The following is a 13,754-nucleotide window of genomic DNA, read 5'->3' as shown; positions in this document are numbered from 1 at the left end:
CAGGCAGGCAGGCAGGCAGGATAAGGCAGTCAAAGTATATGTTAGTGATCGCGCAGGTTTGCATGCAGGTTTCGACCACGCAACGTACTAGATACTCATTACTTTTGCATCCAACTTTCGATTGCGTAATCAGCGCTTCAATACCTGTTGCGACTACTGCTGCTGCCGCTGCCACGTTTTCCTCCCTCTCGTGATGACTCCCGCGTATGCGGATGTCGGTAGACATGCTCGCTGCGATAATCGCCACTTGCGCCTTCCGGCGTCATACTCTCACGTCCCGACGCATTGCCGTGTTGCCGCTCTAACGAATACTGCGACTCACTCGGACTATGTGTGTGGCCCAGTGAACGTTGCTGCTTCAAGGAGCCGGCTGCTGCAGTCGTTGTCACCTTGGTCGTTGGCTGCTCGTAGATGTGTGTTGTGTCATTGTTAAAGAAATTCAACTCACTATTGCCGCCACTGTTAATCGTTTCACGATTGCGCAACAGCGCTGGCGGCAAATCGTATTCACCGCTGTCACCGCGTCGAAAGTCCATGATCGGCGAGCGATCGAGTGATTTGCGCAGCATGTCATAGGTGAGCTCGTGATCACAGAGTCGCGTGCCATAACTCTGGGGACTTGTTGATTGCCGTGGTAAGTTGAGATTGTTGCACGACGAGCCGGATGATTGCGGCGAGCGTGAGTTTCGCTCACCGCTGCCGACGGGTGATGAACGCCGCAGGCGACTGGTTTTGTTGCTGGCGCTGCCATCGGCAACAGCCTGCAAGTAACGCATGCCATTCGCTGCAGTCAATGTATTGCTGACGCTATTCAGCGGCTCTCTGTAGTCCTCGTCGAATGAGCGACTCTTGTCAAAGTCCAAGCGCATAGGCACGTTCTGATTGTTGCCGCCACCTCCGCCGCCACCACTGCCACTTACGTGACTATGCCCCTTCAGCGCGACTTGATTATTGTAATTGCAGTAGTCAAAGTCAAAGGAGCGACTTTTATCGATGTCATTATTGCGCGTACGTCCGGCACCGGAGTTACTGCTGGTCAACAGCAACGACTGCGACTTGCTGCTGGTGCGTATGGGTGGGCGGGCTGTTGCAGCGCCGCCATTGCTTACGCGTACGGCGGCTTGTTGGTAAATTGGCTGTGCATTCGCTGTGTGATAAGCGACACCAGAGCCTTGTGATTGGCCCATGGATACAATGACTTTGTGTGTGCGGCTGGGTGAACGTTCGCTAAGCTGTAGAGATCTATGGAGCAGAAAAACAAATGACGCCAAGTCTTATTATTGCAACTTAAAATATGGAACATACATAAAATCTGTGACTAGCTAATTGCTAAAATTCTGTCCACCCACCTAGATCTCCGTATGCGATGCTCATCCACCTGCTTGGCGTTTCGCCCAAGCGAACGTCGATGTTGTGATCGTCCACCACTGCCGGGCATAACAGCGACTACACCTCCAATGCCGCCACTTGTACCTCCAGCGCCAACACCTACTACAGTAGTTGTTGGCATTCCCGCAACTGCACCTGCACCTGCACCTACGCCACCGCCTCCCTCATGCTCACCGACGCCACCACCACTGTAGCTTGAGCTCGAGGAGCTGCGCGATATGTTCGCTGATGGTTGTCCTTCAGTTAATCGCTGCTTACGTTCGAGCGTATTGCTGCGAGAACTTGAATTTTGTCGCGATCCCATAAGCGATGCTTGCGAACCGCCTTTTCGTCGTCGGTCCTCTGGCGTCAGCGATCGTGACTCTGGAGTGAGAGAACGCTGCTTTCGTATGCTACTCGATGAGCTATGCGATTCGTTCCGATCTGGTGTAAGTGAACGCTGGCGTTGCGTTTTTAACGGTGATATGCTGTGGTGATAATTGGCGGTGAGGAATTCATTGGAGCCTACATCGTCATCGCAATCTAACTCATCGTTGGAAAGATCTGAGTAAAGAAAAGAAAAAATGGGTACTAAAAGCATTGAAAAGTATTCAAATGTCATGCAAAGTTGTGGGCGGCGAGACTAAGGCTAGTTAGGGCCACAGTTTGTAATGCTTTTTATAGAGCGAACGACTTTTATAGAACGAAGGAGTTTGGGACACTAAATTACGATGTTTGAATAAATTCCGGAAGGATATAAAAAAGGCTAAGCCAGCATCGCGATCTACGACCTCGCTTGCAAATATGCCTTTCTAATAGCCCGTCTCTTGCCATATTCCTGGGGGAAACCAGCAGCAGATTACACTGAACGCAGCAGTATAGAGAAGACAACCTAATGGCAGAAAACTTAAAACAGAAACAGTCCGATCGATGTATTCGTCACAGAAGACTCGGTAGAATGGCTCATCAGATCCTTCCCACCCTACGAATCTCCGGATCCGGACGGAATCATCCAAATTATGCTTCAAAGAGAAATAGCTACAATAATACTTTGGCCAACGACAATTTAAGGGAGAGGTCTTCTTCTTAGCAACATACTTACATATAATCCAGTGCTATAGTGGGAGGTAAAACTGGTCTTCATCTCTAAAGCTGGAAAGACAAGGGCTATACAGTAAAGATTTTTTATGGCAGCGACTTTAGCTGTGTTTATTTGCAATCCATCTCCTCTGCTATTCTCATGAGTTGTCATATGTTGAGTAAGGGAAGCATCGGTACACTTCTGTGCATTCCACCTACGTGAAAAGTACTACAGCTAAGAACGCTTTTAGACTTAGGAAGTCTAACAGTCTTCGAGCGCTTGGCAGGAACCACTTTTTCATTTTGAAGTGAGTCGAGCTAAAGTACAGAAGTAGCGAATATTAGATAACGGAAATTGACTTTGACCACAACTCTGAGACTTGATTTTACGGTAGAAGTGACTAGCAACTTAACATCACCCTAAGCGATAATGAGATCCCGATCTTTATGGATGGTCAAAAATGTACATTGGGGCAGGAAATGGCGTCGTCCCCTACGTTGTGGACAGTAAAACTGCGATCAAGGCTCTTTGGTCGCTAAGGGCTAACTTGATCTCTTTGTCAGCATGTAGTCAATCTCTACATATACAGCGATATTTAGTCCGAGAAACGAGAAGGTAGACGAGTAAGTGGAAACTGGATGTTGGATAGAACTAGGAAAGCGGTTCAAAACATACTGCCTCCTTGAGATTCAGTACTTCTTGTGTGAGCACTCAGCACTCCAATCAAATTTCTGGAGAACCACTTCTACGATAATCAAAAATTCAGGATGGGTTAAAAACAGTTATGAGGAAATCCTTTCTTTGGTAACACAATTCACCGGTACGGCCTGGAAGTGGACTCTTAACCAGAATACCCTGTCAAAGATATCCTCAGATAGCCATAACGCTTTTTCAAGTTTATGAGCGGAACAAGATAAGCAACACAAATCAAGCAGTTATTACCGGAATCACCATGGTCACAATTGAAAAAAAGATTGCAATTTGAAGAATATAAAGCAGAGAAATTTCGCTGCGAACTCAGACAAACTAGGAGAGGTAAACATTCAGTTGATACATAAACTCCTGAAACCATATAAAACAGTTGAAGGATCCTTAAAGTTACGACGCAGATCATAGTTCATCTATAACAAATAAGAAACCCTTTTCTGTTTTAAGTACGCACAAAAAATGTAGCACTTTTTGATGCGCAAACATCTTAGCTCTCGGTAGTGGTAACATTTGCGTTAATCCAGCAGAAATCTTGGGTGTACAAAATAAAATTTCTGAAATAGTTTAGATTCACGACTAGTTTAGGATCATTTTAGGACCCATTCAGGGCCATTTCTGCACTAGTTCGGCATCATTTCGAGCCCTGTTAAGGACCAGTTAACGACTACTTGAGGGCCTAGTTCTGTACCATTTCGACATTAGTTCAAGACTATTTCAAAACAAACAGTTTGGGATCATTTTGAAATTAGGGACCATTTCAAAATGTTTTAAGATTATTGCGGGATAAGTTTACGAGTTCTTCGGCCGTTACGGTGCCTGTTAGCGATAATTTCGTGACCTGTTCAGTACTACTTCACAGCCATTGCGGCGCTTTTTGAGGGCCATTTTGGGACTAGTTAAAAAATATTTCAGGAGCATTTCGGTACTAGTTAAGAACTATTTCGAGACTTGTTAGGGCTCATATCGGCCTTGGTGCAGAACCACTTCGGTAATATTTCAGAACCAATTTGGGATAGTTCACCACTATTTCAGAAGCTAGTTCCAAATAATTTTGGGACAAGTAAGTAGCATTTCGGGACTAGCTCAGGTTAGTTTTTGAACTAGTAAGAGACCATTCCGGGATCGTTTCAAGACTTGTTCGAAGATAATTTCGGTACAAGTTCACGACTTTTTCAGAACCACTTCAGGACGATTTGGTTACAAAATGATCCTAAACTAATCCCGAAGTCGTTATGAAAAAGTCGTGTATAAAATCAAATGAAAAGCTTTTTCAATTGCTTCTATTTTAAGCGAAGTTCCTCCAGTTGTTTATGTCCTGTGCTGATGGTGTTCGCGGGCGCCTTGGCTTTTGTTGCTTCTCATCGGTACTTAGTCAAAGGATAATCTGACAAGTGAACCAATGTCCATACCACGTCATACATTTACCGGCCAATAATTGCGCACTTTTTCTTTTCACGTTTTTTATAATACCCATGCCATTAAAAATCGCATACAGCTTTTGGAGCAACCAAACAATTTTTGAATATCCTGGAACCAGAAATCGAACCGAGGTTTAATGGTGACAGCAGGTAGGTCTAATTAATTGGTTTTCCAAAGTTTCATGAAAATATAAATCACATGGTATGTACCGCCCTTACTGATTGACCATCAATTTTATCGACGTTAACATTTGCATTCAGATTTCAGTATGCATATCAGTGCTCTTTTACAGCTTAACTCAACTCAGTGGGTGGCAATTGAAAAAGTTTTAAATTCAACTTTAAATTATTTGAAATGCATTCCGCGAAATTGCGTCAGATGTGCATGTTCGCTCATTGCAAAAGTCGACACAAGTTTCAAGGATTCACTCATAGACAAACGTCTATACGTAGATTTGTACGACAGACTATATAGTATACATATGCATGAGTATTAGGGATGCCAAACCCGGTGTCTTTCAGGTCCCGAAAATCCCGGGATCTTGAAAAATTGGAAATATCGAATTGATAGTGAGAACTTGTTTATGAATTTTCAAGTATGATGCCGTTTGTAAAATGCCGTTTGGACTACAATTAACAAAAAGCTTGAAACATAAAGCTTAAATTGCAGTCTGAGCCTTTTTTGAAGAAGATTTAAAAGAATTTACTCATAGCGTCGTTAATTTAAACGAAACAGAGATAAAACTCTCTAAGGAAAAGTTACATAATTCTTTACATCAATCTACTCAAAACTTGCTCAAATCGAAAATCTTATAATTTGTCCGACGTGCTGGTAGAAGAAATTCAAATATTTTGTAATGGCAGAGATAGGGGTCATTATCTTCATCTGGCTTATGACTACCTTTTGCAAGTTCAACCTAAAATTGTTGAGGCCGAAATATGTTTTTCATCAGTAGGCTTTGTGTGTAAAAACTTCAGGTTAAGAGTAGAAGACTCCGCTTTGAATGATTTGCTGCTCTTACGAAAACATTTTAAGTGCAATAATAACAACACCGGCACAAAAAGGGGATGTGTCTTTTTAACCAGACCCACCTACCAACATGTACTTCAACCCGCTGAATCCGATTCTGATATCCGTTTGACTAACGGGTCTGGGCATCGACTCACAGCTGGTGTCGCTAATACGACAGCTGCTAATAGGCTGGGTCATGCGGGCGGAACTGGCGGGGATGTCGCTGGACAGATACGTTTGCATGAGAACCCCGCAGGGTGGGATCTTCTCCCCCCTTTTATGGGTCATGGCGATTAATTAATTATTGCAGACCCTGGAAGGGGCGGGGGGAGGCTTCAAGATCATTGCGTATGCCGACGACCTTGCGGTGGTAGTGAGTGTAAAATTTCCGCAAACTCTGTGTGACATTATGCAGGACAGACTACGGTTAATCGAAAGATATACCAAGGAGAAAGGTGCTCTTTACCAGAAAGTACATAAGCCCACCACTTCAGCTCCCTGTTATAGGCAATAGAATACTGAAGCTAGGGGAGTCCGCAAAATATCTAGGCGTAGTCCTGGACTAAAAGCTGAACTGGGCGCAAAATATTCAAGAGCGTGTTAGGGGGGCGACGGCAGCCCTCTACAGCTGTAAGGTAGCTATCCCCTAGCATCATGTATTGGCTATACATGGTGGTATTATATGGGGTATTGGTATTGTGGCCAAGTCTCAACAGGAAATCTACAACTAAAGCACTCCAAAAGGTGCAAAGAACTGCGATGCTCTGCGGATCGCTACCTGCAAGCTAATTTTAAGGGATCTGTCTCTTAAACTAGCAAGGGACAGCTGGGATAGCCTCACCACTTGCAACAACACGAAGCTTTAATGGCCAAAATGGGACAAAAGGCGGTCGAGGGACCTTCTCATGCTGAGCAGAGGGGCAGCTGTGGGTCTGCTAACAGGCCATGTTGCTATTGGAAGGCACGCGGAGAGGTTAGGGGTCCCCCATAACGACTTATGCAGAAGCTGCAGGAATGAAGAAGAGCCAGAAACCTTGCGGCACCTGTTATTCGATTGCCCAGCACTTTGTAGAAGAAGACAAAAGTTTATGGGTTCAGGATTCTTTGAGGACCTAATCGACATAGCCGAAGTTGGCATACGGCAACTTCTGGGTTTCACGAAATCCACACGATGGTTTGAGTAGGAGGGTTCTGAGGATCCGCGTGGTATCACAATGGGCCCACAACCAAGGGCCTATGTGTGCTAGTGGGGTCACTCAACCTAACCTAACCTAATAAATATCGCTAGCTTTGAGTGCAAAGTTGCTAAGTGCCAATTTAAAAATTGCACAGGAGAGGAAAAAACTTCTTATAGCCATTTTCTTCACGTATTTCGCCAAAATTTGAATAAAACTTTTTGCCAGTTTAAAGCAAAACAAAACTCCATACGAATCAGAGGGATTCGATCTTTATTAAAGGGTTATTTTGACCTTATCGAAATTTCGGAGCTTTTTTTGGGCTTAGCTAATTTTCCTTTCAGTGAATACAAACGAGGAAACATAAAACAAGGATCTTTACTCAAAGTTATGACACAATGTGAATCCCGAGATCCAGATATCCAGGGATTACAAAAAAAAATTTCCCGAAATGCCGGGATCACAATTTTCCTCATATTTTGGCATCCCTAGTAAGTATGTATGCATGTGTATACAAGAACACGCGCCCGTCGCTTTACCCATTCATCGTTGGCAAAAGTCAAATCCATTTTGTGTGCGTGCAATGAAGCGCAACAACCTCGTACGAGAAGCTTGCTGCCAAAACTCTATACAGCTTTGATAAATGCAAAATTCTCGTCGCCAACGCAGCAGTTACTGGCAGAGAATGAGATTTAAAGTGCGAAGAAAAGGGCGAGATTTTAAATGTATGCATTAATGCATGTCGGTGTGTATGAATGTACGTACTACGTAGGTACAGAGTAAATCTGTCAGGTATTCTCACCAACTATCCAATTGAAAAAGTAGTTGGAAATAAATTTCTTAGAAAAAATGCAGCAGGCGATTGTTCAGCTCTTTAATTCTAATTTTTTAATATGAATTTCGGCCGCAGATTTGGAAGCTCTTTGCATTTGTAAGTACATACATATGTATCTGAAATCATATGATAAGTCCGACAATTGACATGCTCCTACTACATCACCGTATTAATAAAGTCATTTGCTTACAAGAAAAAATAACGAACTTCAACCGTTTGAAGTTATTAAAAAATACGTATTTTATTGCGTTTTTACTTCCCGACCGGGTACTTACATCTATGCACAATGTAAATATGTCCGTAAATTGATAAGACTTTTCTAAGTTTTATTTTATTGCATTTAGTTTGGGATTAAAGTTTAAGCACATTGAAATATGATTATTAAATGAATGGAATAAAGATGGATAATTTAATTAAAAAATTTCTTGACAGAATACGATTATTACGAAAAAGTATTTATTTTTGCATCAGGAAGAGAGAGAGGGAGAGCATCAGGAAGAGAAGTGAGAGTAAAGAAAGAGGTGTTCGCTCTTATAGTAAGATCCGCGGTGCAATTCTGCCAATCGCTACGCAAAACTTTGGTCACCAAAATCTTCTCAACGCAAGCCAGCGGGGCGTAAAATTTTACAATATGGAAAAGTAACAGATGCAACGTATAATCAGGCAACGCTGGCAGTTAGATAGGCATACAACTAGATGTTGTTAGGCGCGCCTGCGAAAGCTGACAAGGCCAAAAGGACAAACATATATTAAAGAACTAAGAACTAAGAACAAAGAAATAAGAACTAAGGAACTCCAACTCCAACTTGCAATTCTTTGAAAAACTTTTGTGAAGACCTAAGGGATATTCCAGCTACTGCTAGGATCCAAAGGTATCTATCAAAGGGAGAGTCCTCCCTCATGAGCACTCTAAAGGAATCGGATAGATCCCCTACTAACACGTTCGGTTAACCCTAGAGCTCATTTTAAGGACTCACTTCCCTGATTGCTCAAAATCATCGGACAGCCTAAAAAGTCGTTAAAGCCAAATAAATCTCCGGGGTCAGACGGCATGTTCCCGACACTGCTTTCAAAAGGTACGAACGAAATTATTAAAAATTTGGTTTCAATCTTTAGGTCTTGCCTGACACTGGAACATGTTCCAAGAAGTTGAAGGTAATTCAAGGTAATCTTTTTGCCAAAGGGAAAGGAATAAACTCCCAGACTCTTCAAAATCCAACAGGCAAATTAGCCTTTCAACTACTACTTGACCACTACCTTAGGGAAGAGATACTCTTTAGTTTCTACAATTTTCTTATTAAAAAGGAAAATCAACAATTACGGCACTTAACTCCATCAAAGGTGAAATAGATAAGGCATTTGCATCAAAGGTTTTTGCCCTCTGCTCATTTAGACATTGATGGTGCCTTTGCCAATGCTAGATCCATATGGGAGTAGGAGTGACACTCTCAAATAGAGGTGGACGTCCCAAAATAGTCAGATTTATCGTTTATATGCTTACCCAGAGGAGAATCAAGGCAAACCTAAGACCGAAAGAACTCAGCATCACTTCAGGAAAGGGCTGTTCACAAGAAGGGATGCTATCTCCACAATACGAAAGCATATCAAACCATAGGTTACGCTGATGACATATCCACTATGATCAAGGGCGACAATGAAAGGACCATTGGAAACTTGTTGCAAAACGCCCTAAACTTAACTTGAAATTGGTGCAGGAAAAAAGGATTGTCCATAAATCCCAATAAAACTACAATCATCCCTGTCACCAGAAATAGGAAGCTTTGATTTCCAGATCTAAAAATAAATGGGACTGTGATTCCTTTGAAGGAAGAGCGTAGATATCTAGGCATAACCCTGGATAGAAAATTCGCTTGGCAGCCACATTTCAACTCCATAATCAACAAAGTAACCGCTAAAGAATAGAGGAGAAGCATGGGGATTAAATTCCAAAATGATGGTGTGATGGAAAACCATCAACAGCATCCTTTCCTTCCCCCATCTCGACGGGCGTGACTATGTAATAGAAATTTCGTGGCTGAAAGAAAACAAAGATACTGGTACCTGATCTTTACTCAACGAATGAAGAGCCTGTAAAACTCTCAAGAAAAAAAACACACGTTAGCCTTCCGATATATTTATAAATTAATGGACCATTGGGACGCAGCCCAAACCGTAGAAAATCTTAATGCTTTTTAAGAAATTACGAGGATGGAGTCATTCAAAACTGCCCTGAGTTTCATAACTTCCCTTCGTTCCCTCCACTTAAACTCTTTACCAGCAGCCTACTTAACCCAGCCTAGCCCAAAGCTACTAAGTTATGATACTTTCTTTTTATTATTTGAACTCAAATTTAACTCACCTGATCTCGCTCCACTGTCGCACGAATTCAGTCGCTGGCTCGCCGTCGTATCGAAGCTGCGAAAGCGTGACATACCAACGCTCACCATCGGCGGTTGGCTGCCTCCAGCACCTACTCCCACTGTAGCACCACCACTAGCCACTCGATTGAATTGAGACTTCCGCGAACGCACCAGCACATTGTGACTCTTCGACCGCTCGAAGGAACGTTCGTGTCGAGATCGCGGCGAATAGCGACTGCTGGCGCCCGCATTGGGATTCGCGCTAGCCAAACTAAAGGAGGGCGGCGCTTCTTTTATCGAAGCATTCAGATAGGCAGTGGTCTGTGGATGCTGGTATTTTGGTGAATTGTCACGACTACGTAAGCTGCCACTGCTGCCACCACCCGAATCTTTCTTCGTCAGATAGTTGGGTGAATTACCGGTGAGCGAGCTGAAGTTGGGCGAACGATCACGTTGCAGCGGTGGCCGTTCGCAGAGATTGCCATCAAAGCTACGCGAAAACGTTTCCACATAACTATCAGCTGGCGCATTTCGACGTGTGTCATACTCAAAGCTTCGAGAGAATACCATACCCTTGACGGTGCTGCCATTGCTGTTCGCTGCATGCAGATTGTTGGCAGTCAGCGCCGACTGATGCTGTCTACTCGGTATGGTTTTACGTCGATCAATGTATTTGGATTTGCTACTGTCTTGGAAGGCGGGTGGTGGAGAGAGTATGGGTGTAATGGGAGGCGGTGAATCTGCGTCATGCAAATTACGCACAGGCAGGAAACCGGGACGTTCATTGAGAATGCTGGCCAATTGAGGATCAACGATTCGATAGCCGGGCCGTAGAGCATTGTCACGTGTCGTTACGAAAACCGGACCACCAGCATTGCCGACTCGCGCCTGATTACGTTGGATTAGCTCTTCAACTTTGCTCGCCGGATATTTGCCCATGCCAAATGCGGGATCGAGCGAATATTGATGATGTTGTTGTAGTGCCTGCCGTGCTCTATCCGACCGTCGAGTATTATCTATTTGTATGACGCGCACTGTACGTCGCAAATCTCGCTCACTTTCACCATCGATGCTGCCGCCGTTCTGATGCGCATAGTTAGCGGCTCGATAACTACCAACGCCTCGATTCTCATCGCTATTGCGCTTCGTATTCACTTGCACCCAACCAGATTTGTTAAGGAAAATCTCCTCCTTGTTGCCGTGGGGCGACTTTCGCGTGCCCGTCACCTTCTTAGGCACTCCATAATAGTGCTCACCAAATAAATAGGTAGGCATATGAGTACTACCTCCGGTCATTGGTCCTCCACTTGCGTTACTGCCAACGCCGCTCTCGCAACCGCCGCCACCACCCATGTGGTAATGCATTCTACGCGCTTCCAGTTTTTCGTTGAAGTTGCGCGATGATGCTTCGAGACTTTCGCGACGCTTTGCCACGTACTGCTGAAAGGCAGAGAGATGTGGCGTTGCTTCGCCACAGCTGCCACCGCTACCGCCACTACCACCACCAGCACCGCTGCCAGTGGCGACCGCTTGCAAACTTATATGCGCAGCAGAGGCAGCTGTGTGTCGTGTTTCGTCGCCGCCGACAGGCGCAGCCAAATCATGCTCGTACGCACGCCGACTGCTGCCGCTGTGATGCCGCGATGGGCTGGCGCGCAGACGGGTGCGTCGCTTCTTTGGTGGTAGGGCCGGTAATGGTAGAGTGCTAAGGTCGAGTTTGTCTAGCGTCGACGAGGAGAGTTCGTCGTTTTGGGATTCACGCGTAACAGAGTCGCGTGTTAAATGACTATCGTCCGATTGTGCTTCGCTCGAGTCGACGCAGGTTGAGCAGTCCTGTCGGTAGAGGGGTGGACGTTTGACTGGATCACGTGTCGTTTTCAGCTGCGTCGTTTGGTCCGAGTCCAGCGATGATTGTGCAGTTGTGGTGATTGTTGGTACTTTAGTAGAGCTGAAATGAAAGTGAAAAAAATGTTAGTTACTAGTTTGGTTAAAAACAATATAGGAAAACAAGCATCTTTTTCTGTCTTCGATACAATAATAGGCAAATTTAAACAACTAACCATCGAGGAGCGTAAGGCAATAGTAGATATGTATAAGATCGCAATTCCATAAAAACTAGGTCAACCATTCCTGCAAAATAGTTCAGAGTTCAGCTCTTTCTGAATGTTATATTAAATTTTATCAAAACCGCCACATGGCTGAAGGCTTGCATGAGTAATATCGAAATGACAAAAATTTGAGTATTGCTTGCCGCTCTAGCAAACCAATCAATCCTAAATTTGTATGAAACATAGCTCAAGACTTAGCCGCTAGTCTTGAAGGTCGAGATCTTTAAACAACGCTAAGTGTCGATCAAAAGTCAATGTTCCTTAGCCTTGGTCAGTACCTCTCGACTCTCACGCTAGCTCAAAGAGAGCACTCTTCGACAAACCGACATATGCGAGCAGTGGAACCACATTTCCCGATAATTAAGTACTGAAGAAGGAAGCAAGACGTATAAGAAGAGAGTTTCCGAAATATGGGAGTGCGAAGAGCTTGTAATGCTGGCCGACACGAACAACGTCCGGAAATTTTATCAGATAGTTAGTAGTGACCGACGTCCAGAACGTGATTAAATTATGGAGGAAAAACTTTTCCACCCTCCTGAATAGTAGCAGCACTGATATCCGTGGAGAATATGAACCCTTATGAGAATATGATGACAAAGTCGTTGTCCCACCGCCTAACTATGACGAGGTACGAATAGCATCTTCGCGGCTGAAAACCAACAAAGCTGTGGGACATGACAGTCTTCTAGCTGAGCTATTTAACTGTGGCGACGAGACATTGCTAAGGTGCATTCATCCACTCAGACGACTGTAATTTAAGTGTGCGCTGCCAAGTAGACAAGGTAGGCGAGTACCCATATGCACCAACTAACGCCGCATTAGTCTTCTAAGAATCGGTTTTGGTTGCTTTCGAGCGTATTGTGTAAAAGACTGAAGCCCACCGGCAACAAAGTGATTGGGCCTTATCGGTGTGGCTATAGACCCAGTTAATCCACAATAGACCATGTACATATTTACCATATTATGACCTTGGAAAAGACCGGCGAGGAGAGGATCGAAACTCACCACCTATTTGTCGACTTCAAACGACACTTTCGATAGCCCGAAAATAAGTTGCATATATTTACTCCGAAGTCCAACGGAGAATCATCCTTGCCCAAAAAGTTCTACTTTGAACTGAGTAGGCAATTGCGAAGTAAAGTCCTTTCTCGATGTATCAAAATTACTTTCTGTAAGTCACATCATCATGGCCGTGCTGGTATAGGCCGTATAAGCATGGACAATGGCGACGTCCGATGAGGCGGTTCTTGGAGTATTCAAGAGAAATATTTTTAAGCTTTGAGCTTATTTTTGAAAAGTTTTAAATTCTTCAAGCTGAAGTTGATTTTAAAATTTTAATACTAAATTAAACGCAGCGTCGTTAATGCATATTGAATTCATTTCCTGTTGATCATCGGAATCTGCTAAACTATGCTGTGCGATTTTGCTTTCAAATAATATTTTTCATTCCAAATAACTCGCATGTTTTCATCTTTATGATTTTTAATAATGCCTCTGTGTTTTTTTTTTTTTGCTTTTGCAAAAATTCAATTCCTGCTGCTCTACTTCATTGCAACGACTTGCAGGCAGAGATGTCAGTCGCTTTTTTAATTACATAATCCACGTTGACCCACTTCAAATTCCACAACTTGCATTCTATACATACTAGGAGGCTCAACCTAAGTGCATTTGCATGTTTGTATACACATA

At 43.7% G+C, this 13,754-nt stretch overlaps 1 protein-coding gene across 1 annotated transcript in view; it reads right to left on the bottom strand.

Moving 5' to 3' along the window:
- Positions 1 to 6: 6 nt before the first annotated feature.
- LOC118747286 overlaps positions 7 to 13,754 on the bottom strand; it is a gene marked incomplete in the record, with an annotated part of 304,434 nt that continues 290,686 nt past the window's right edge. Inside the window, 3 exon segments of the mRNA XM_036481289.1 lie at positions 7 to 1,242; positions 1,350 to 1,932; positions 9,957 to 11,905. Of these exon segments, the coding sequence (XP_036337182.1) occupies positions 138 to 1,242; positions 1,350 to 1,932; positions 9,957 to 11,905 (3,637 nt within the window).

Source organism: Rhagoletis pomonella, unplaced genomic scaffold, assembly GCF_013731165.1.
Source record: "Rhagoletis pomonella isolate Grant_MI unplaced genomic scaffold, Rhpom_1.0 Rhpom_scaffold_00011, whole genome shotgun sequence".
Classification (NCBI taxonomy): Eukaryota; Metazoa; Arthropoda; class Insecta; order Diptera; family Tephritidae; genus Rhagoletis; species Rhagoletis pomonella.
Note: the sequence above shows the minus strand (reverse complement) of the source record. Positions and strands in the feature narration are given on the sequence as shown.